Source organism: Hippoglossus stenolepis, chromosome 15, assembly GCF_022539355.2.
Source record: "Hippoglossus stenolepis isolate QCI-W04-F060 chromosome 15, HSTE1.2, whole genome shotgun sequence".
Lineage (NCBI taxonomy): Eukaryota > Metazoa > Chordata > Actinopteri > Pleuronectiformes > Pleuronectidae > Hippoglossus > Hippoglossus stenolepis.
In genome coordinates, this window is record NC_061497.1 from 3550416 (window position 1) to 3576567 (window position 26152).

A 26152-nucleotide genomic window follows, 5' to 3' on the forward strand; every position below is an offset into this window, starting at 1 on the left:
ACTATGAGATGTCTGTTGTGGGACTTCCGGGTCCTTGAGTCATTGGTGGCCTGGTGTGCGCCGCTCACATCCTTTTGGCCTCATGCTGAGGTCAGGAAATTAAAGAGAGAAGCCACAGACAAACAGCCGATTGTCAAGTTTTACACCTTGACCTCGGATTAAACTTGCAGCTCCCGCCTTTATGTTTGCCGCTGCTTCAACAGTCAGAGGAAATCAAGAGGTTACTGGCGGTTCAGCCTTGATAAGAATCTCGAAATGGAGAAGTTCACAGAGGGGAAAGGTTACAGGGAGTTGAAAGAGAGTGCAGTCAGTCATGGGGAGGATTAAATAAAAAGGGAAGTCAGGGCTGAGGAACTGCGCTGCCGATTTCAAAAGCGCACTGCAGACAAAAAGCTGTCTGTTCACTCACTGGACTTCATATTCAAACCCAGTGCCAGGGAAGTTTAGCTTGAACTCATCTTCACCTTCAGAGGTCTCACGCTACAGGCTGTTTTTCTCAAGTCGAGAAATTTATCACAAAGTGGACAGCTTTCTAGAGTGAACACAAGAACTCAGGTTTGGTATTGACTGTACAATGAGATCTATTTCGGGCTCTAAATAGAAGATATGTGTTCCATTTTGTAAGGCACATCCTTGGGCCTTCAGCGTACATCTGGTGACCTCTATGTGTCCTCCCTCCTCTCAGTGTCTTTCCTGCCTTTGTTAATTCAGCACTGCAGTGAACAGCAGCCAAGTCAGAAGCAGAAGTTTTGGGCCAAATACAGGACATCCTGTCACTCTAATGGACCACAGTCTTTGATTACACAAAAGTGAATTAGTCTTTGATGTCCTTTGTTAATAATACAATTCTATATTGTGAGGCTCAAGTCTGATATTGGGATGTGTGTGATAACTTCCCTATTGGCTGACTAAGTTTACTGTAATATGTTCTCTAAAACCTGCCACTCACATGAAAACTGGGCTACACTTGAACCTTGAACAAGAGTAAATATTTCAACACATGTATTGTTGAAAAGAATCTTGACAAATACAAACGTATTTTATGGTTTATGGTTGTACCTAAACGTTTTCCTTAGATAACATAGTCTAACAAATATTCTGAATGGCAAACTAGAAAAAGAGGAACACATTCATACTAGGTCATGCATTTTAGTACTTTATTTTTGAGATATCAGTGCAAATGAACACCAAAAATGAAAACATAAAAAATGAAATAATGTTTCAGGTCTTCACATGAAAAAATGAAACATCTTTTTTTTAATATTTGTTGCTACAAATGTATTTCTTAGATGCACAATGCAGATCCATGATTGTACGTCAATCCGCCACTAAAGCTCTTTCACAGAGCTTTGTTAACCAGTAACAGAAAAGAAAATCACAAAAATATTCAATGCACGTTTATTTTTCACACATTTTATCAACTTGCTCAACAGCCTGTGGTTATTTAGAGACTGATCATATTCTAAACGAACCTCTCTGTGTGATAAAAAAAGACCTATTTTAAGACTTGACATTTTCCCCCATCACCAGTAGGGATACACAGGTAGTTCCCATGCGTCTGCATGCAACAGGCAGCAGTGAGGAGAGTCAGACATTATTACACAACACAGCGCAGGATAGATTATCATTTACCACATAGAGACACATGCAAAGAACAAACCAACCAAAAAAAGATGGGCATAGCATCCTCTGCCTTTGTATGTACACTTGTACGCATATAATTCATATTTACATGTCAGGGCATTAAAAACTAGGGTCATATCTTTTCTTAAACATTACAAAATAGTCATCTTTCATACTGAAAGTACTATTTACACAAATATATTTAACCGTTGTGAAAATGTATTAATCGAAGAGACATACTTCATAGGTATATGTATTAAAAAGATCACAAGACTAAATGGATAAAGCAGTGTGTGAAAGTAACTGAAAAGAATACAGTTCAATCAAAGTAAGGAGCTAGATACCAGATATCCCTCAAGACACCAACATGTCTTGGCGATTGTTGGCCAGGTACACACATCCAGCTGCTTTGGAAACAAAGATGTACCTGTGGTCTTCTCTTTATTATCATGCATTTCTTTTGACATTTTATGATTTAAAAGACAGAGAGAGCCACAAAAAGAAAAGATGTCCAAAAACCACAACAGTTAAAAAATGATGGAAAAAAAAGAAATCACAAACTGTCAAATTCTCAACAGATAACAACACTGACATTTTTTATTACATGCCATCAAATTATGCTGAAAAGCACACGGAGAAACTCAGGTTCAATAGTGCAAACTCTGGGTGCTCCTTTCTATGAAATGAAAAGAAAAGGCCATGTGCTTCACACTCAAAGTTTTTGTGTGCATGAAAAAAAACAGTGGTGTGGGTTTACCCAGGATGGTAAGATAAGTTTCTCAGACACTGCAGCCTTTTAACTGTTGCTCTAGAAACCTGTTTACACACAGTTGCTCAACTGTAAGTACCACACACGCTCTGTTGACCCACCTGCTGAAAACTGCACAAACATCATTACCCTGAATTTGCACTGTCGAATATTAGCCTTAGAAGTTCAATTCAAATCAAAGTAAAATACAATGAGTTGTGACCATTAAAACTTCTGCTGATATATACTCACTTCATTGGCAATCATACCACACCATGAATCTTTATAAAAAGCAAGACAAAGCATTCCTCATGGTAAGACCTTCACCGAAGCAACTGCAGTGTTAATATTGTTTTCAACGTCCTTTGGATGAATGTCTCATGTACATTGTTGTAATAGACTGCTGTGACTGTTCGAGAATGACTTTATTTGGATTCTTATCTAAAATTGATGGGACTCTGTCTCTCTGAAAGTGTTCTGATGGAGAAAATAAATAAATGTCCACTGAACTGAGCATGAACAATTTTGGACTCATTAATTATAAATGTCACTTGAAATGTTCTCTCTAAATGTTTTAGGGCAGGCAGCAAAGAAGTCATGGATAGTGATATGTGTGCAATTCAGTATAAAACAAGGCCAATTTGTAAAGGACTTCATATCTGACAAAATAAAATATGTAGTGCATGATAATCACTGATGGTAAAGGTTAAATTTGAGACAGTAATGTAGTTTTGGTTGTATCAATTAGACATTTTTGCTAAGACAGGCCTGTTTTCAGCTTTGCATTCTTTGTTATTTGTCTCATCAAACAAATTTGGCAAGTCATTTAAAAAAAGAAAAAACAGAGTCAATGGTTTTGATTTCCACTTGTTATTTTTCTGTTGATGATATAACTTCTACTCAGAAAATCGGCTCAGCCCCTGGCTCTCGTGGCTGTGCTTGTCGTTGTGGGTTGGTGATTGCGGGGTGGAGCTCAGACTGTGTTCATAGGCATGCATGTCACTGATTGGCTCTTCTTTAACTTTGACCACAGACTGGGTCCCTACTGCCTGATCCCTCACCTCTTTCCTCAGCTGAATACTGCCCTTCTGCAACATGTAATACAGGATGGGGTTGGAACGTGAGAGCCGAGGAGAGTCCAGGTTTGAGTCACAGCCCTCCTCCTCCTCCTCTTCCTCCTCATTTTCCTGACTACCCCATCGCACAGGGCTCTCAGGCTCCTGTTTGACAAGAGTAGGGGGGTCCCGTTTTTGACTGACAGGCCATGGAGCTGGGTGGCGGCTCCAAGGGTTGCGGATAGGGCTGTCGCCTGCAGGCGGGGTGGGCAGTGGTCTGAGATTACTCTGAAGCCCTGAGTTAAGGGAGCCATGGGGGTGCCACCCAGGTAGGTGAAGGAAGTTGTGATTATGGGCAGGCTGACTGAGAATGCTGCCATTGGCCTTGCCATTGGCCTGCAGGACAGTAGGACTGGCTGCCCCCCGGGGCTGCTGGGACAGCTCCTTCAGGCAGTTGTCAGAGAGCAGCAGCTGTTTGAGCACATTGAAGCCCCGACTCTCTCTGGCAGGGGTTTCACTTGGTGGGCTCCTGGGTGGAGCCACCTCTTCCTTCAGACTCCTCTGGTAGTCAGGCTCTTCCTGAACAGCAGAAGAGGCAAAAATGTTTGTGTCATTACTGTCCACTGCTCTTGAACAGCTGGTATTGCTCAAACTATCAGTGTGATCAGGGCAGAGGCGTCTCTTTTTAGGACTGGGGCTTGGATACTCCCTCTGTTCCTCTTTAACCTGTCTGGGCTGAGACTCAGTCTGCATTGCAGCACTGGTGTAGTAGGTAGCAGTCTGTTGTTTCAGCAGCTGGCTAAGGAGGCCATATTTTGCTATGACCTCTGCAGGCCGTGGTTCTGTTTTAAAGTCCTGCTGAGAATCTGAGAGGGGGCTATTCTTTTCATAGCCACTAGGTCTCTTCCTGCCACTTAAGTCCTCAGACATGGCAGATGACGGTCCCATTCCCTCTGTGATCTCCGTTTTGACCTTTATGTCCAAAGGAGCACTTGAAGTGTCAGACATGATGGAGGTACCAGGACTCTTCTCATAGCATACCCCTGCCACTTCCACACTCCTCCTCCCACTGGGCCTATCTTTGCGGCTGACTGTAGCGCTAGCCGAGCCTGTTCCTAGAAGGAGCTGCAGTACGGTGCGTCTCTCAAGAAGGTTCTCAATTTGAGAAGGAGGAGAAGCTTCCTTACGACTGAAAGGAGTGCCACTGCCGGAGGGTCTGTCGGAGAGTGGAGTGGTGGTGGTCCTGTGGATTGGAGCATTGAGCCTTTCCAAAAGAGCAAGGGGCCTGTTGGCATCAGGTTCCTGGGCCAGTCCTTTGCTGGAGGGGATGGGTGGGGAGGATGAAGCTGTGCCACACTGAGCCAAATTCTGCAACAGTTTACTGGCACTGAAGGCAGGCTCAGAGGCCTTCTCAGCAGGGAAGGTTTTAGATTTACACAAGTCCAATGGGCTGGATTGAACATGGGGAGAGGGGTAGGAGTATGGGGACAGTGCACCACTGTGGTCACGATTAACTGAGTAGTGGGGTGGGGCTGGGGCTACGGGCTTATCTGTGGGGCTTTTTGTCCTGGTGTCATCCCAGGGCACCAGTCCCTTTGGTGGGCTTTGAGACATGGTGGCCATAGTTATATCAAGTGGCGAATCCTGGTTAACTGCACCTTTATTAACCATCTCATTATTTCTGCGTTCAAGAAGAAGCTGCATTAGTGTGACCTTAGGGTGGGATTTTAGGTCTGGGCTCATTTCAGACTCCTTGTTCATGGACAACTTTGATCCCAATGCCTCTGGCTTCCACTTGTTTATTAAAGATTCTGTTAATTTGTCCAGGGAGGAGGTAGAGATAGAGGAGGTGGAAGATGAGAAAATAGCATTGGAGACAGAGGAAGCAACAGTCAAGGGTGGTGAAAGGTTTGAGGCGGAGGGTTGAGCTGAAGATTGAGGAGAGAATGCAACAGGGGTGGAAGAAAACAACGTTGTGGAAGAAGAGAGGGTAGAGGTGGACGAGGAGGAGGAGAAGGAGGAAGAGGGGGTGGTAGTTTTCGGCCCTGTGCGTTGTGTATTGGCCCGGCTTCTCATTGAGAGGTCAATAGGAGAGCAACTCGAATAGGAACTCTCCGCATCACTGCTATCCTTGGTCAGGCTCCTCTCCTGGGTGGAGCACTCGCTGTCCGATGTGACTGAAGAGGAGCCGCTTGGTGGCAGAATGCCACAACTATCCTCCAGGTGCCCATTCTTGGTCAGCTGCTTCTGGTTGTTGTGGTTGTTGAGTAGCAGTAGGAGCAAGCTGCTGCATGTCTGTGGGGGACGGGTTGGACGTGAGTCAAAGCCTCGCTTCTCCTTAGGTTGTTGGCTGTGAGTGTGGCTTGGAGGAGTTGGGGGAGTGGCTGGGGAGCTTTGGCTATGGCCACGTTGCAAAGAGGGGCTCTGTGGACTTGACAGGGCTGTTCGAGAGGATATTGTTGTTGTATTTGTGGTTGTCATTCCGTTTTGGGTTGTTAAGGAGCTTAAGGTGTCTGCAGCTCCAGGCAGACTCCCTCCCACACTAGGTGGTCTTATGTCCTGGCCATGCTGCTGGTTTGCCATGGCAGCTAGTCTCTCGCTTGCAGATCTTCCTGAGAGCTGGGCTTTGAGTGCATGCTCTCTGGAATACTGCTGAAGATGGGCTTCACTGGACAGAAGCAGTGCCAGTTGACTGCAGGCTACACTGGGCTTGGGTGAAGGTGCTGGACTGGAACGGATTTTCACCATGTTGGCCACTGCCTTTAGACGCTCCGCACAGGATACCGATTCAGTAGCTGTTGGTGCAGAGGGAGGTGTGGCGCTATGCGCTGACCGAGGTGATTCTGGTGGCCTGTCCTGATTGTGTACCCGTCGACTGTAAGGTGTGTTGCTGTGATTTTGAAGTTTGCTCTTTCTCATTAGGCCCTTCAAGCGGCTTGAAGCTGTCCCATACACAGGAAGTGGGTCTTTGTCTGCAAGTGGTGCCTTGGATGGAGAGGAACACTCACTGGGTGGCTTATTAGAGTGCTGAGACATTGCCACACTCTGAAGCCGTGAGCTGAATGACTGAAGCAGTGAAGCCAACAGGGTGCTCTCCCCAGCATGAGGAGATCCCTCTAGTGCTCCATTTTGTAGGCCTCCCCCTTGGCCATTCAGTTCTATTGGGGGTGAACTCATCCGCTGATTCCCTGGATCATTCCAGACTCCAGAGCGCAGTAGGCGGGCCTTCTTCAAGTGCTGTGAAGAACCTAGTGTGGGCCCATTGGTTCCAGTCTTAGGAGCTGTGGGCCCATGGCTGGGCAGTTGGTAAGGCCCACCCCCTTTGTCTCCTTGCTCCTGATTGCTGCGGGCAGCCTCAGACCTCCCACCTGCCGTGGCCCCAGGCCCGGCCACCACTGGATGCATCAGTAAACCTTCCAGATAAGTTAAAACAGCTGAATCCTTGTGTGTCTCAGGGCCAGGCTCCTCCCCATGAGTCATGTTCAATACTAGGATCCTCTCGTATAGTTCAGCCGGCTACTGGGAAACAAATGTCCACTAGGTCATCTGGTAGACAGTGGCATGTACTTCCTAAATAACAAAAAGAGGGCACGGGGGCTGAAAGATTCACTGGCCGGAAGGAGATCCCTCTTTTTAGTGTGCAGAGTTAGCAATGTGGTAAAACAGCATCCATATTTGGAGGCAATGTGGGGCAGGGGGGCCTCCCAGGCATTGTTGTCTGCCTGTAAAACACCGTAGGATCCCAGAAGGCCCAGCTCCAGGCTTATGTGAGTAGCAAGCGAGGAGTCGGCAGGATTTCACCACAAAGATGTTGACACATTCCGTGGCTGTGGATGTTTGGGATGTCTGTCCTAAGGCCTGGATGTGGTTCTGTCAGTGGCGCCTTTCAGCTTTGCAGATCTCACATGGGGGACCTATGGCAGTGAATGAGAGAAAAGAGAAGGAAGGGAGGAAACAGAGATGGTTGGGTGGAGAAAAAGAGGAGAAAAAGGAGAAATTGTGTGAGAAGCAGGGATTTGCAAAGCACTATATCACATTCATTTCACCACCTTGTCTGCCATCTCTGTTACTTAGCAACATTTCAGATTGACTGCACACAGCTCCTTCTCCTCTCTGCACTCTCCCTTCACAGCCACCGAACAGACGATAAATGTAGATTAGGCCTGATTGGATCCAAATTGAAAATTCAAGACCACTACCTTGAAAACATTCAGGTCTTGAGCTGTAAGCCCCTCACAGCGATGCCTTTCAAAAGTGAAGGGCCTTGTGAGAGCTGTGAATAATTTCTTATGCAGCTTGTCATTTCAGTGGATTATCCCCCCTACCACCTTCTGCTCCTTATGCACTTGAGCAGCATCTCACACGAAGCAAACCCTCAGTCTGCATAGAGCAGAAGCCACCCACCCACATGCAAAATAATAAGCATTTAAGCATTCCTACGTAGACACAAGAATGAAGATGTGCATGAAGACATAGATACTGAATATGAATATGCACACTCTCATACATACAGACTAAGGTGAAAGCTATTCTTGTACCTCAATCAATCTTTTAAATGCATTATTTGTATTAATACCTGGCCAGCTGCTAATACTTTACCAAGATTAGCTCTTTACAGGCCGAATTGTTTTTAAACCAATACACAAGACCAAAACCTGAACTGATATGATGTGAGCTGTGTTTTTAAATGCAGTACAACGACAGGGGAGAATCACAGCAAGGAAGTAGCTGACAGACAAGCTCTACATAACTGTCAAGTGCGTGTGTATTTTTTGTGTATGTATTGAGGAGTAATGGTGGCTTCAGGATCAGGTGCACCTGTCACACCACACCACTGTCAGGAGGGCAGAACCAGTGACACTAGGGTGACCGTTGTGCTAGTTGCCATGACAGTGTCAGCACTGCTGCCCTAGGAGACCTCTGCTCTGAACCCTGTCAGCTTGGTTTCCGTGGATACAGGACACCTCTGACAGTCCTGGACACATCCCATAAAGGTTAATTAATACAGAGTTTCCACCTCGCCTCAGCTGCTGTTCGTGTCCTTTCCCAATGCCGTCCTCACCTTTGGTGTCCGCTGAGTGGACCAACATAGCAGGTCACACAACAGGACAGCAGCCCTTGATTATGACGAGAGGCCATGGCAACCCACGCAACCGCCAGACTAAATACCTCACAAAGAACAGAAGCAAGGGCCAAAAACAACACGGCAGCAAGCTTCCAACCAGGCCAAAATCCATCCCCATGGTCAAGGTTCACAGGTTGTCATGACAGTAAGGGCAACAAAGTGGCACTTTTAATGCCACCTTGAAAATGAGCCCGGATTAGAAACTGGATTTAGGCTGATTAGCATGTCTGAATTGCAGTTAGAAACAATAAGGTTGGCAATTTAAAGACCTCTTCAAACCAAATGTCCAGTCTGATAAGACATTTCAGACTATGCAGTATTGTATAGAATAGCATAATTTAACTGAGATGGACCCATCCGCGTCAATTACAGTTCAAGGCCATCTTTAAGCTGTTGACCTAAATCTGACAGCAACAAAAGCCAACCTGGTCACACTGGGCCATCTGACGTCTGCTGTCATGCTAATCTTAGATGCTCAGGATTAGGGCTATTTTCCCGCCAGTGAGCTTAACGCAATTATAATAGAATGCCCTGTAACACCATGTTTGATAAGCACAGTAAACATGTTTACCTTCAACATATATTGTTAGAGTAACTAATATGCCATGATACAGTTAGTGAGGGAAAAATGTGAATGGGAAAAAAAAACACGGTCTCAACATGGGAAATTCTGTTAATCTCTCTGCTGCTGGCAGTAAACCTTTGGAATTACAGTTGACCTTGTCTATGTTTTTGTCCAAAGAAACTTTAATACAGAGCAGACAAGGCAGCACAGAGACACTAAGACATGCACAGTGTTAGTTTATATACAGCAGGGCAACTGCAGTAACTATCTCACATTAAGTATGAATTACTCTTTAAACAAAGTGGAGGCCTTCAGCCTCTTGAGAGATATGTAATGACAGAACCGATGTCAAGTCATGCTATAGCAAGGGAAAGAAAAAACATATTCTCCTCAGTAACGGAGCTCTGACAACAAACAAATGACCTTAATATAGGGAAAACTGTCCTCTATACTGAGCACCTAAAGCATACACCTCTCCTCCTTTTCCCTCCAAGAGTGTATGATGTGTGCATTACTATTACATTATCTCCCCAGGAGTATACATTGAAAATGACCTTACACATCTGTTAACATGTCATCTCATTGGAGGTGGCACCCAAAAAGCCTGACCTCCAACCCCCTCCCCCACTGTGGGACACCACAGCACCAATGAGCTGCTCTACGGTTTCTGTGGTGATTATCCATTATCCTTGACAATGTCAGCCAATGACAGAACAGGCACCATTCTAAAGTGATTTTTACCCCTACAGTCAGCCATGTACATGTGAGAGGGGAGGGAAAGCTATGTGAAGGGGTGAAAGCTTCATCTTCCTCTGGCTGGCCTACTCTTCATCCATTTCACTCTCTCTTTTGCTCCTCTTGTACTTAAAAGACACCAGGAACAGAACAGGGTCACTGTAGGTCACTCTTCATAAGAGTCATAGAATTAACAAAAGGCAGACATAGGAATATGTCAGTGCCGATGCCACGGATTACATCTTAAAATACAACCTTCATCTCATCCACTGACCTCCACATTACAACCCCCCAGCCGTGAACACACTTGCTGGTATTTTTTTATCTAAAAAAAGTCAGTTCCTAGCTGACCTTCATTGTCAGGAATGGTAATCCATTTAAGCCATTTAAAATGTATGAGACCAAACAAAAGAATTAAAAAGGGGAAGAGCCAAAGGAGCGGCAGTTAAAGTCAAGGTCATTCATACCGCTAAGGCTTTTCCACTTGATGCAACAGCTGGTGTCCATGCAAAGCTCTGGGCGTTAATAAAAAGTGACAATGCTGCCCGAGCGGTGTGTATTACTAATGTCTGACACCAGCCTGGCAGATGTGTTCTCCCTGCATTTAAGGGGAGTCAAGGTTAAAGGAATTTAAAAGGAGAGGCGATGCCTAAACACTATTATATCATGTAATCTGCAGCCCAGCCCTGCTGCACATACTCATCGGGGTAGCTCACTTACACATACGGTGTGACCGCTATTTGTAAATTCAATATGCTCTGACATGATTAAATAAGACAAAACATAAGCTACCTGACCAAATGCAGTTGTTCCAGGCCTTCCACAAGTGAGCAAATGCACCAGAGGAAAGTTGAATTAAAAGCTCTTGTTCACCTTGAGAGAGGTAAACAAGAGAATAACATGCCACTGAACAGCAGGAGAGCTGGAGCAAGAAAATGTTTTTGCAGATAAGTCAATCAGGACAAAATAACACTGAAATGCAAGACACAGACGCGTGCACGCCCACACATTGAGAACTAGGGCACTCTGACCCACTTCTTAGGATGTACTGACCAAACAAGTCATGCAAAGCACACACGCCCCCATGTGTGCACACAGAGAGCCATGGATGTGCCCGACATAAAGGAAATGTGAGACGTGAATGCTGAAAAGTCAGACCTCTTGTGTTAAATAACACAGGCGATTCTTTGGGGAAACTATCCTTCTCAGACCACTTGGATGTGAGGAAATGCATGTGATGACTGAATGCTAACATTTCAGACTTGAACAAAAAGGGTCTGGAGTGCTTAAGTTCCTGGCCTGCATCTGGCCTTTGAAGAGGAGTGCGGGGGTGGATTTTAACTTCATCTGTCCTCATCAGTACAAAGAGTTCTCAGGGTTGAGGGAGAGGATGGAGGAATTCATGCACGCTGATGAGTCATCTAAGCAGTTCAGAGCCCAGCTGACTCTGGTGGAGCACCAAGCCAAACTAGCCAGTGCAGTGATGATATCACTGTACCGTATCACCGACCCAGGCAATCTTTCCCGTACCTCCCATGCCCAGGCTTGCATTGTTTACTAAACTGTTTGAGTCCATAGTAAATATTTGTGTGCCATTTGGAAGACCCGCCCAAGGGCCATTTCCTGAGTGGCTGAGAATTAGTGCATCTATTAAACACACACACATTCTTTCTTAATGAGCCGTAGCTGCCATCAATCTATACCTGATTCATTTCTATTGGGCTCCGAGGTAATCTTCTGCTCACATCGTCTGTCCAAAGTGGTGCTCATTTCCCTCCCGAAACAACACACATTTTACATTTAAAAGTAAACACTGGTGCTGGAAATAGGAACAGCTGATTGCCCCATGGCCAGCATGCCAAAAGGCAGAGGGAGGCTCTTGAAACAGACTGCAGTGGTGATGTCTGAGGGAAATGGGCCACTTTGCAATTGAGATCCAATGTCCCACAGTCAGGCTGCCCTGAGAGCTGGATAAAACCAGCTAAAAAACCTTGGCCTTTAATGAATCATTCCCATAATATCCTTGGCATCGGCCTTAAGAAGGCTATTGCTGTGAGTCAGCAAGATGTCTGCCTTTATTGGGTTAAAAGAGTACCTTGTCTTTTTTTCTTTTTACTGTGAGTAATTTGGGACGGTTTGCAGTAATAACGCAAGCGACAGAGATCTAAGTGACAGAAAAAGAAGAGGCCATATTTCTGCTATCATTTTCCATTTCATAATGCTCCCCATGACCTACTTTCTAGTTTTTAAATAATTCTAATGCTTGCTCTGAATGAGGTTGGAGAATGATATCAAATTGTACAACAGGGTTTGAAGGGACATTCCACAAGAAGCATCACAAACACAGTTTGGATTTTTTTCTTCTCTCTTTACCGAAGTAAGAATACAAGACTTACAATTAAAAGGAATCTCTTAAATCGACTGGATACATTTAACCCAATAAAGTATAAAACAATTATGTGCAACCTTTTCTGACAAAATCTCTCAAGTAGCACCAATCCAGTTAGCAGGTCAGAGCTGAGTACATGCCAATGAACAGGAGACTTCAATAAGATTAGTCCTACACCTAGGAGTCTGACCCAGAGCTCACTGAGCAAAAGCTGGTGCAACCGACAAAAACAGCCCAACTCTAAACATTCCTGAAAGTCCCAGACTCTACATTAGCATCCAGGTTAATAATCAAAACCACCTTTGGATAAAAGTTTGTGACTTTTCAATATGGCAAAGGCGGCACAAACATGTCCATACATCTGTAAAATGAACTGATAATCTATCTTATTCTCAACCTACACTTAAATATATTAAGGGACACGCTTCTGCAACAAGCTGCAGATGGCACAGACATCAAGACAGAGAGAAGTACACTGACAATTAATCTCTGTTAACAGTAACTCAGGTAGGATTAGGTACACAGCCCCATTAAGAGCAACACTGCTAGAAAAACACAATGAGTTACCGCTGCTTACAATATTTCCACAAAATCTAAGGGTTTTGGATAACACTGATGAAACAGGAAACAATATGCCTGCCGTCCCATCACCCCAAAGAACGTTGAAACACCTTGTAGCCTGTTGTTACACAACCTGAGTGTTAGCTTTAGACAGGCAAAGCTATTTAAGTTAATGTTACATGTCTCTTATGATTACTTTTCAAGCAACAGAACAAATTTGAACCAGTTAAAGGTTCAGTGTGTTTATATTAGTGCGTTATCATCTAAATTATATATTTATTAGAATTGACCCTTTATATTTAAATGCTAATAACGCAATAACTCGCGATAGCTGCAGCAGTTTAGCATTTAAATATAAAGGGCCCATTCTAGGGTAAAGAAAATAATTTTTATGATAACGCACTAGTGAAAACAGGATTATTTTATATTCAATATCTGCCAATAGATCCCTTCACCTAAAGCTGCAGCAGTAACTAGGGGGGAAATAATTGGACATTTAGGCTAAAAACATGGTGTAAAAACTGTTTCGAGTCGAATTTGAATGTCGGGGCTTACGGACACTTGGATGACACCACAGAAGCAAAATGGAAGCGTTTTCTGTTGTTTTTTTACGTTTGAAGAAGTGCTCGCCATTTACTTAAATTTCACTGGGTTGGGCTGCAACGCTGTTTACCCCTGAATCTTCTAAAGTGTTTTGTGGACTCAAACACTTTACCCAATCCTCCAACGGCATAGTAGTGAGTATATAATGAGTGAATTTAAATTTTTCTGTGAACTATCCCTTTAAATACTTTACACAGGAAATTAATATGGCAAATCTGGACAAAGACAGAAATCCCAAATAGCATATAAAATAATAAGAAATTGTAGTATATCATTAATTGTGCATAAACTAACGATAAATTATATTCGGGCAAGGACATTTTTTATTTTAGTGATAATTTTGTGTGTCACAGCTCTCGCCTGATGTTACCAGCACTGACACTGGGACAGTGACATCTGATCACATGACACACATTATATCATTACAAGTTATAACTACACTAGCAAGATGGTGAAAAAGTCAAGTGTCTGGAAAAACTTTCAAATTTGTGAGGAGCACCCCAAATAAAATCAGGTGTAAGATATGATGCCACAGATGATGTTAGAGCAACCAACATGCTAACATGTCTGTCACTGTCCATGGCTGATCGTCAACAGTCGTAGCGATGTTGTGCCAAGCATCGTGTGAAAGCACTCTTTCTTACTCGGTTCTACCTTAAATGTCAAAGTTCATCAGGGTTCAGTGGATTCCAGTCTGTTTAAAAAACATACCGCCTTGTTTATTATCAATTGTGGGCATCCCCACCCCTCATTGTAAAACAGGTGGATTAGATGAGACTGTGCTTAATCAACTTTCAATGGTCACATTCTGCCAGTGAATGGAGGGTTCATGATTTGGGCCAGGCCGGTGACAAGCAGTGAATATAAAAATGCTTGCGGTGGCCACTGACTATATTGACAACGCAGGGCACGTAACTGGCAAGCTGAACTGATCAGTGTAATTGGCTTTGAATTTAAATTTCACAGTGAAAAGATTGTTCTGGGCAGGAAAAATAGTATCAGGAGCATCTGAAGAGGAAACTGTTTTTTCTTAATACATTTGCTTCAGTCAACAAAAGTAGAGGAGCAGATGAACAGATATTTATTGTTTAAGTCAGTGGGTTGCATCTCTCAACCTACTGCTTGTTTTATAAACAGAGGTTAACTCCAGTTACTGGGAGGCAGCTCAGGTGTAATCAACCTGTCAATTCTTACTGATAATGAAAATTATACACAAACAATAAATAAATAGTTAATATAAGATAATGGAAGAGGTACATGCTTTGGAATTGATCAGGTTGTCTTAACTGCAAGAGAAACATGCTAATTGTCAGTCTAGATGCAGACAAGCGCAGGGCCAAGGCATGCAGGAAATGAGTCCGTCTCTCCTCAGTCAGCTATTGACTATTAAAGCAGACAGAGAGAGATAGACAAGGCCAGCACCTAACTGCAACTGGCCTATTGCTTCACTGTAATGAAGGAGATCGAGAGGACAGAGAAAAAATATCCAGCGGTAGTCGTCGTAAAAAAAAGAAACACAAAAAAAACTACACTAAGCCAAATACTAACACACCTATTCTGCTGTGGTTGGGAGGTGAACGCAGACACACATCATGCTCCCGTACCTTGTCATCCTTAGCTGTGGAGGCTGATACAGGTAAAGTGCAGTAATCAATTTGCTCTACTGACAGGAGAGCTCCTTTAGAATACTAATCAGGCTTCCGCCCTCCCCTCTTCCCTCCTTCTCGCCATCCCTCCTCCACCACCGCCCCCACTGCTTTTCTCCTTCCTCGTTCACCTTTCTCATGACTTGACACCCCCCCTCTCCCAGTGCCCCAGACCTGACCAAATGCTAAAGGAGGGCGGCCTGTCTTCTGCACAGATAACTGCTGCCACTAATCAAGCCTACGTGCACCGGGGCGTGGGATTAAAAGAGCTTGCACAGCTTGACTCAGGCACTGAATGGTGTTAGCGCTCACACTCACGCAGACACGGGCAAACACACACAGATACACGAGGTCAAAATAAAAACCTATAGGGAAGCCAGCAGTGGCACGTTCTAGAAACGCACACATATACTCGTGCCTCAGATGAGCAAACAACACAACAAGGTCAACTTAAAAGCTGATATGTTAGGTGAACATTCTCGGGCTATAAAAGAACACTCACACACACACACACACAAGAAGATTAGATCTAAATTTACTCCGCCAGTCAAAACGGGATTCAGTGGTGAGCCACCCATCTCTATCTCTCAGAACACATGTCACGCAGGGAACTGCAGTGTTGTGTGCATCTAAAGCGAAAAAGAGGAACAAACTCGACTGTGAATTGACAGGGCCTTAATTCCCATTCGTTTTTCATTTGGGGAGATGGCTTACAAGGGAGGAGGGTGGAGGGAGGGGGTCTCTACACCATATCAAACACATTCCGGAGTTGCCTGGAGGCTGTAACAAAGTGTCCTCAATGTTACACTGCATGCACACACACACACACACACACACACACACACACACACACACACACACACACACACACACACACACACACACACACACACACACACACACACACACACACACACACACACACACACACACACAGGCAGTAGAAGTGTGTGTGTGTGCATGTGTGTGTGAGAGAGAGAGAGAGACAACGCCACCCTATGCATCAGCAGGGATATTTCATTATGTACATAACGAGTGCCATTAATCGCTCTTAACAAGAGGACACAACCTCACCTTGGCAGTCTCACACGCACAGCAGGAAGGTGGGTGGGGGTGGGGGTTGTGGGTGGGGGCATGGAAATATCTATAGTGCGCACAGAAATTAAAATTCACCACAGTCAAGGATCTGCCGCCTCCGTTTGACCGACCACATCGTGGCCTGGGGGTGTGTGGAGGGAAGTCAGCAGTCATGGAGAAGTGACTCGTCTGACAGACACATAAAAACACCTTAAAAGGTATACGAGCAAAGGAGAAGAAGAGGAGGAAGAAGGGGAAGTGAGGAATTAAATATATAAATAAAAGTAGGGGAAAATGCCGCAGTGGCGTTTGCCAGCGGGGGCTCGTGCCCTTGACATACTGACATGGGTGGAGGAGGGAGGGGAGCGCTGTCATGTGACACTCTTGTCATTTGCCTGAACGCTCGCCTGTCCACCCGCCTGTCTGCCCAACCACCTGGCAAATCCCCCTCCTGTTGCAATATCTCACCCACCTTCACGTGACCTCATCCTCCGCTGACCTGACCCCCATCTCCCTCCCCCCCACCTATGCCCACCGCCTGCACCCGCGCCGGCCCCCGCACACCCACCCCGCCCCGCCCCTTCTGCAGTCCTAGCCCCCTGTCCGCCCCACCCCTAGCACTCTGTCTCCCTCACTCCCCTCTCCCTCCCCCGCGGCTGTGCAGCAAGGTCAGGCGGGTCACTGTGTCCTCATCTGTAATCCGCTGCCATTCGTCAGCAGCCCCGGCCCAGGCTGGAGGAGAGAGAGGAGAGAGAGGAGAGGCAGGCGCTCCGACGAGGGGAGAATGCCCAATTAGGCAGCTGTCCACACACACACACACACACACACACACACACACACACACACACACACACACACACACACACACACACACACACACACACACACACACACACACACACACACACACACACACACACACACACACACACACAGAGAGAGCTCGGCACAGCAGAGCAGGAGAGAGCAAAAGGGGAAGGGAGGGAGGCTGCAGAATCAGTCTACTGTCCACAGACAAGGGTGGGGGATTGGGGGTGTACATGAATCCTTTCAGCTGTGAGTGTCTGTGTATTGTTTTGGTTTATGTGTGTGTGTGCGCGGAGCAGTTTGGGGTCAACTACAGTTTAGACATGTATGACTACTATCCGAGGCATGTAAGCAGGAGGGGCAGCAGGGTGTATGGACTTTTGAGGATACACTAGTTAAATTAAATTTTATGACAGGGCAACTATTCTTATCTCACAATGAAAGGAGTGCTGAGTATTCTGTCGAGTGCTTCTCTCTTATCTGCAACCACAAGATTGATGAAATGATCAGAGTGAAACGGCTACTGGGGACAGAAAAACTCCGCAGGGTAAGCACCGTGTAACGGCTAGTTGGCTATTCAAACAAATCCAAAGGCCAGGTCACAACGTACCCAGCCAGAGCGGACTGTGGACTGGAGGGGTAGCACCAAGCTGAAACTCTTTACTGTCCCCCACTAGCAGCAGATATCAAATGGGTGACAAATATCCCATAATTGGATCATTCATCACCAGCGAACACATCTGTTTTGAGTAATGGGAAAACTAATCAGCAAAAATGATACAGGGACGACTTTAGCCCAGGCACCCGGAAGATTTATGCTAGAGCGATCCACGACTCAAGCCTGTACCTATTGATTGTTTAGTCTAAATGCTTTTTCGTTTAATCAAAAGCAAGAGTCAAAATGGTACTATGCCAGCAGGGTGATGGAACAGGTGTGATCGAACATCGGGGGTCTGGGGCACAGTGCATTTTTAGACGCTGAGAGGAGACTCTTTCTTACTCGGTTCTACCTTAAATGTCAAAGTTCATCAGGGTTCAGTGGAGCTTCAAATCCAGCTTTGAGTGGTTAGTGTTCAAAAGGACTGCGTCCCAACTGCGCGGGACACTTATCCGGTAAATCCTGTCTGAGTAGAAAGTACAGTTCACAGGACTTAGGCCTGGTGTCATACCGGCTTTTCGCCTTTACAGGTGTCCAGAGTAAACGCCCCCTTCTGGGTTACACAGTGAGTTTATGCACGTACACAATGGAGCATGCAGGTAGAGGGGAAATGTCCTATTACATTCACGGAGTTGCAGCATGCAGAGGGATAAACACTGAAATCCCCTGAGCAACACTCCACAGAGAGGACTTTCCCTGTTGCAATTCAAATGCCAATTTATTATTCTTCACTTATAGTAACTTTTTCCAAGATACCAGTTATGTGATGACTTTTTTTCTCTCCAAAAAGGTGTAAGGGATTAGAAGTTAAAAAATAGTTATTACATTACAAGCCTTGTAGCACGCTTTCGCTTCCACTTTTTAGGCTACCTAGACATTACCATGTTTTCATTTGAATCTGCTACGGATATACCTGGGGTCCACACTACCCTAGAGTTTATACGCTGCTAAAACAGAGAAATGCGACTTCAGTTACATCTGAAGTTGTCTCTCTGACATGTTGTCTCCTCTAAGCTATAACTGCCCCCCAAAAAAGAATTCTCTGAGATCAATGTAAATGAGATGTACTCTTGTGCAATCAATTCCTGCTCCTAAACCTCAGAACAAAGGAACAAGAAAAAGAGATACTCTGATACTGTACTAGACAAGAGACAGATAAAAAGTTCATTAAGGTCACTGTAAAATCCCTATCAAGTACCATAGGCACACTACAAGTCCCCATGGGAATACTCCTGAAATATCTGTCGGGCTGTATCACTGCGCGGCTCCACCCGTCTCTGAGATTGTTATTATAATGACTCAGTATTTTGTCAGCCAGGTCTTGCTCCATTCTTCCAGCACTGAAAGTACCTAAAGTGCTCCCAAAGTCTAAAGATTGTAATCTGTGATGTCATATTGATGCATCGCCTGAAGCAGCTCCATTAGCAGCCGGGTAGATGGACTTAGTGGACTCATACAATTTCTGCCTGTACTTTTACATCTACAAGGAAATTTAGATGATAGTTGCGCTCTTAGTTCTGTTCCACAAAATGTTGCCTTATCTCTTTCCAAAAATCCTCCTGCTTTACAATCAACTTGCACCTCCTTTCCAATAGATTGTATTTTAATATATAAGGAGGTTTTTCTTATTTCTGGTTTTGACTGAGAAAAAACAAACCAGAGTATTTCAGAGAAATTAATCTGTATAAAATAATAATTGGATGCTGTGAATAATTGAATACCCTATTGTAAGGAATACTATTCACTTTCCCTGTCAAAGGGAGGTCAGAGGTCAGGGGCAGCTACAGCTCAGAGCAAAGCCCCAGGATTGGAGCTGGTAATGATCCAGTTCAGTGTAGCATACGGTATGCTGCCAAAAACAATGACTTCAGCTCCACCCTCCCTCCACCACCCTGCTTCCATAAGTGCAACCCTGATATGTACAGCTGTGTGCTGTTGTACAACAAGACACAGTGTAATGCGCACTGAAAGCCAATACCTGATTGAACACTGAACACATGACGCAATGTAAACAAAAGGTGGATGAGCAAATATACTACACACTATCACCCATACTCTCAGTATGGGTGGATGATATTCAGTGTTCAGGTTTACTATCGTGACATAAAAACAAAACCTATTGCAAAATACACAAACATAACTGCTGTTTCATAACTGTATTCCAGTTGACTTTATACATCTGTCCAGGGACTGCGGATGACTGCATTAACAGCAATTGTTCTTGCTTTTCCAGATAAATAAACAAAAAATACAGACCGTAACATAACTAACTCACCTGTTAGCAAATGTAAGAAAGCAAAAAAATTGCTTTCAGCTAATCACACACACATATTACATATATTGATAATTAGGCTCTCATCTCTCACAATAAAGGTTAATCATTCCCACAAAATGACACCGTTATAGTGTAAACTTAAACAAATACGCATACAAAATTCTCAGAAACAGCAGAGATGGTGCTGTCGTCATTAATACGGCTCTGTTCTATTCAAATGTCCAGATAAGCCCTGACAGAGTGACCCTGAGCCAGCACCACACTGGACCCTCAACAAATGCACACTGTGGCTTCATCCACACATACCTTTTAATTTTGAAACAGCGCAAAAAACCCGAAAACAATGTCTGTCCAAAAGAGCTAATTGAAAACGCATATCACATGACCCTTCTTACTAACTGGTTATGCTCGGTGTAAACAGGAAGAAGATTCTCTATTCTGTACTTGGTTGCATATTTGCAGAAAATACAATGAATGAGGAAAAGCAATGACAAGAGGTAAGAGCATACATAAAAACATATTAGTGTAGACATAGCCGATATTTCTGTGTTTATATTTGCAATGCAGCCATTTAGCTGCTGTTAGTGGTCAGTGCTGCTTACAACAACAACAACAAACAGAAAATCCCTGTGACCACAGGCACCACCTGCAGATACATTACACCTGCACAGCAGAGTGTGCTCTTTGAAGTGACGACTGATTGGTCAAAAAAAGGTGGAATTAATTTTACGCTTAAACTCATGTTGGCCCAAACTCATAAAAAGAGTTAAGTTATGAACATTTTCCATTGGTTCGCTGTCCCTTTAAATAACTTTAAGAGCTTTTTTCTCTTCTGGACCTCCCTCCCCTGAGGTTTATCACTGACTCCTCTCTCTCTCTCTCTCTCTCTCTCTTTCTCTCTCACACACAGACACACACACACGCTCACACATATACTCTGTGTATGTGTGGCTGGCAACTACAAAGCAGTTAGCCAAGCATCTCTTGGCTCTGTGCAGACAGAATAAGACACTCTCATTACTGCCCTTAAAAAGCTCTTGCCCTCAAAAAATCCACCGTAGACCCAGAAACCGGTGCAGATAGTCGCAGAAAAGATTTGGGTAGTTGAAGGCTACCTTTTTCCTGACAACTCAATTCTGTTTGTGTGCATGTCTGTGGTTGATGGTTTTCTGCCCCCCCCCCCTGCAGTTCCCCTTTCCTGTTCCTCTTTAATGTCACAGGGCTGGCTCATATGACCTTGAGCAGCCGCGTTGGCACGGCAAGAGCGAGAGCTGCCTCGCCTGCAGGCGCCCTTGAACTGGATCTGCAAGACAAAAAAAAAAAAACCTTCACGCGGCCTGATAGACATCTCAGCTCCCCCCACCCCCTCAACTATCTGCCCCGTTTCTCCTCAGCTCTTTTATTCAATCTACGGTACTCCTTATCTGTTCCCCCTGGTGGGAAGAGAATTATCAGAATGCTGTATCTTTAACCTCTCTATCAGACTGAGATAGAAACAGAATTTCAAAATGTCTGACCGGCCTGTGTGGATTTATTTTTACATTACCACCACCACCTCCTCCTTCAAGCACAGGCCTCGTGCCATTTGAGGAGGGGGGAGTTGCTTTATAGAATACACCTGTGCGATGAGACACCATCCACCTCAGAGGTATTGTTTACGTACAAGGGAATTCCAGATGGTTTTTCCCTCCCTGCTCTGCTCTGAGCCATTGGCACACCATGACCTGTAGCTTCAAAACAAATATGCCTGCCTCTGTTCAAAGGATAAGCACCATCTTACCGTCCAATCACGCTTCTCTGACTTAAAGAGGGGGTGGGGCCTCAGAGCCTGTGTTTCGACAGGTTGATGGTGACCTACTGGGTCCCAATGAAGACCTCTTGATTTTCCAAAGTAAACACAAATGGTCCATAGACCAAAGTCTGACTCTGCACTGTCAAACTGCTCTTGTATGGGTGCTGAGCATAGTCCACTGTAAAAGCACAAAGAATTTAACTGTAAATACTGCGGCACCCTCCCTTCAAGTGCAACTCAGGCCACGAAGGTTCAAGTACTACAGTAAGTGTTAATATTGCAAAGTGTTCAATACTTGCTGTTTGAAAATTCTAAAAGGCCCTTTTCTTTTAAACATAACATACAGTAGACTGCACAAGAGGGTCTCTCTCTCTCTGTGTGTGTGTGTGTGTGTGTGTGTGTGTGTGTGTGTGTGTGTGTGTGTGTGTGTGTGTGTGTGTGTGTGTGTGTGTGTGTGTGTGTCTGTGTCTGTGTCTGTGTGTGTGTGTGTGTGTGTGTGTCTGTGGCTGCATTGGAGGTTTGGACACTCAGAGACTGGCCTAGCCCTCATACTGGTTCTCTTCATGCCTGACCTTTCAAAACTGTAATGTTATCACATGTCATACGCAGGCCTGCTGGAAACCATCTGCTAAAGGCGCTGTGGTGGCTCCCTGTCACCGGAAAAAAAAACACTGGCTGGTATGGCCGACTACTGGTTCTGACTGGTTTACCGCTCAGCATGCTTCACCTTCACACACACAAACACACAGACGGTGACACGTATACGCCCCCTCAGAGGCTGTTGGTGAGCGACATGAGCTATGAGCAGTCTCCTCAATTAGCGTTAAGGGGCTTTCGCAGAGAGACATGAAGTTCTGGGGCTAAGAATAACATTAGTCAGGTCTGCTGCCTGGCAGTGGCAGGACTTGGGAGCTGTGGCAATAAGGAGAGCTGGGTGTGTGTACTAACCAGAGTCTTGCTGCTAATCCGATCCCCCGCCATGTTTAGCCCCACCTCGGGATATTATGTTATGTTTGTTAGTGTGACACCTTGGCTAATAAGGCTGTTTTTACACAGAGCGAAACCAAAATGATTAACATTAGCCCGGACTTATATAGGAAAAGAAAAAAAGACAGGAACTCTAATGAACCTTGTGTTTTTATGATGAGAAATCCCTCCCATGTAAAATAAAAAATCTAGTTTTTAAATTAGGGAGATGGCAGTGTTAAAATATTAAAAGACCCACTATAGATCGCCCCGCAGAAGAGCCAAAAAGCAGACTCGGTAGTAGAGGCACCACAGTGTCCTGGGAGATTCATTACAGGCAGATTTGTTCCACATAGTGAAATATGAGTGAGCTCCACTGCCTGAAAATTGCATTGCTCCATAAGCAGACCCCAATGCAAGAATAAGCTGTGATATTCAGTTCTTAAAGGTCTTAGCTCAGTACAACAGCCGCAGCAATTATTTGTGAAGAGATCAGACCCTGTGTTCATCCTGTTTTGTCTGAGACACGGTAGTAAGAAACAAAGGATGTGAAACGAGCGACAGCACAGGCCCACATGAAATCAATATCAAAAATATATGGTGACAGTGGATTATATCTTCCCTTTGGCTTTATGGAAATTGGCCACCAATCAACTCAAGCAAAATTTGACGCTAATACTTATTATAAAACAACATCAATCATTGGCCTGGTTTAGGCAACACTGCCTTAATAGTGGGCGTCCTTTGACAAGTTTACCAGAATGGGTTAAATAAAAGAGGTTTTTGTTTTTCCAGAAATAATAATATCTCATGAAGACTCATGACGGCCAATGATCTATTCACATCTCTGGCTTTGGCACAGATGAGATGCAGAGGTCATTGCATCTGAATGAGCATCTGTATTGCTCATTTCTAAACCACGGTTGAACTTAGGACAGTAAATAACCTGACCTGAATAAAGTCAAGCAAATCTGGCAGAAAGCGGGCTATATTTAGAAAACAGCACCCTGTGTCAGAGAAAGAGAAATGATCCTTTACTTAAAAGCATGTGTGGCGCGGGCTTTGAGCTTGTCAGGTCTGACTGCAGTAATCAAACGCTATTACCAGAGACTGAGAGGGGAAGAGAGGAACTTATAGAAGGTGGCAGTGCATCAGAGACTCTTGCACTACTGTAAGGCTTATATGTGCGTGTGTTTTTTGAAGTGTGGGGCTGGGGAGTGAGGAGAGACCTCAGTGCTCAGCTTGGGGCGTATAATCTATGGTTCATTTGCAGCTTTTCTCCCCAGTATGACAAGCCGTTTACAAGACGTAGCCTCTGCTGCTGACCCAGTTCTGAGTGGCTGCGTCTCGCGACAAGGCCCTGCCTCCCCATCAGGCCCTGCTCCTCGTCTAACTGACGATAACACCGCCACCCTCTGCCTCCATGAACTGTGGGAAAAAAAATAGGTCGCCCTGACCCACTTTTCTTCTTTTTTTTCCCCTCCCCTTCCTAAGATCGTGCAAGGAGTTCTGCAGAGCATGATCAAGGGAGACAGTAAAAGGGAGAGAGAGAAGGGGAAACAAAGGAAGTTAAAAAAGACAGACCTAGAGACTTCTCTGTGATGAGTCCCTGCATTCTGGCAACGCGTTCCTGTGGCCTTTGGAATACAGGCAACCCTTATCAGCTGACCTGCTGTATGTTTGGCAAAAAAACCTCCCACGCCTTGATACAACAACTGAGATTAAACACCATCTACAGGCCTAACCAGTCCACCCAACCTTCCAATTTTTACATCTCCTCTTCTAGGCAGCCACTATGTCATGTCTTACTCAGAATGCTAAATGGGTTCCTCTGCCTTATTTAAACACAGACATACACACTCCTTTTTGCAGTCCTTCAACACCCATGAAGGTATCACATGTCATCCAGACTGAAAAATGATGAGCCTTTCTTGGCAAGGGGAGATATTACGGGGCTAGCTGAGCCGGGAGCTGCTCTAATGCCTGGTAGCATGACACCGGTCCCTTTGAGTTCCTCTGTGTGGGTGAGGACAACTCATGATATATCTCAGATCACGCACGGTGCTCTCATGCAAACCCTTCCCTCATTAAGCTGTGCTCACTCATGCATTGCTTTTGTAATCCCTCCGCACATTAACCGTGGCTCTCCTCAATGGGCACGTTTCCTCTGACAGCAGCTGAGAGTTTCATTCATTTACAAAACTGATCGTTTATTCTGTGACACCCTTTGTATCAGTGGTGGATTCCTGTTTGAACCCATTGTGAGAAGCCTAATCAAAGCATACCTTTGACTGCTCATTTAAATATTAATGTGCCAGCCAAAAATCATCACTTGTCAATTATGGTGCCTTTGTGTCGCTTAGCAACCTTTGTATAGCTTCTATTCAAGAGTTATATTTGTGTGTGGCATTTATTCATTACCTGTTAAAAACTCTTCACCTTTATAGAGATTTACTAAACTATTCTACTTCAGCTATACTGTGCTTTAGCATTTTAGTAGCAGTAGTAATCCACTCAGTGTGCATTACAATGACACTCAGTGTGCATTACACATTCTATAGCCTTTCTAATACCACAGCATGACTTGTGTAAGTTAACTATAAAATGTTGGTTGTACAAACCTCTTACAAAAGGCTGTCAGATAGCTAGCATGACTTATGTTAGCCCCCCTGTGTCACACAGTTTGCCCGTACAAGAACATTAGTCCAGCCAGATGCTAGCGACCGCATGTGTTTGTGTGTCTGCTCATTTGCATCAGCCAGTTTGACACTCCACTTTAAAAAACAGAGTAGGGTTTACCTGGCGCTAAACTCTAACCAGCATGGTGCTAACTAAGCCTGTGTGTGCTAATGGTGACCCAGTGCACATTCAGACATGGTGGTCCATCAGAGACGAGTCATGAAGCTCGCTCTCCACTTTCCTCTTCTGCGAGACAATCTGCAAAAACAGTGGAGCTATAGTGTATCTCACTTTTAAGAGTAAAGTCCAGTAAATACAAGCAGAGAGAACATGGCCATTAAGAAAAAGTAGAAGGGAGTAAACATCTTTATTCGGAATGGGGTGGTGGACATTCTAGTTCCAGTTTAGGGGTGGATGTAGGTCAAGCCCTGCCTCTTCATAAGCACCAAGGTAATGCTGAATAGAAGGGAAGGTGGCTTAGAGAGAAAGACGCCCCGGATAAACCACATTCGTCTGGCACTTGTGCCAGGACCAGCCCCAGACACGTAAACACAGTTACACAAGTACACAGCTCCTCTGTGCTACCCTACATGTGTGTCTACATGTGTGGGTGTGCGAAGGAAAAAATATCATACATGTTATACATGCTTTACTGTAGCTCTCATTACCTTTTATAACCCAACAAAGCTTAACCTGCATATGAGTGAGCAGCACTTCTGTCGTGCTGCGCTCTTTGACATATCTACAGTTGAACCTATATGACATAGAAGTGCACATCTGGTGACTGTGGCCTGAAAATCTCACATTTTCAATCCACATCCAAATTACAATTTACAGGTTCGTCTTAT

The 26152-nt window shown here is 44.7% G+C and overlaps 1 protein-coding gene across 2 annotated transcripts in view; it reads right to left on the minus strand.

Annotated features, from left to right (window-relative positions):
- Positions 1-1143: 1143 nt before the first annotated feature.
- Positions 1144-26152, minus strand: part of nrip1b (nuclear receptor interacting protein 1b) — a 34510-nt gene continuing 9501 nt past the window's right edge. For both annotated transcript variants that reach the window (XM_035178347.2, XM_035178348.2), the window contains one exon: positions 1144-7340. In XM_035178347.2, the coding sequence (XP_035034238.1) occupies positions 3268-6906 (3639 nt within the window). In that variant the 5' untranslated portion in view covers positions 6907-7340 and the 3' untranslated portion in view covers positions 1144-3267. The remainder of the gene's footprint in view (positions 7341-26152) is intronic.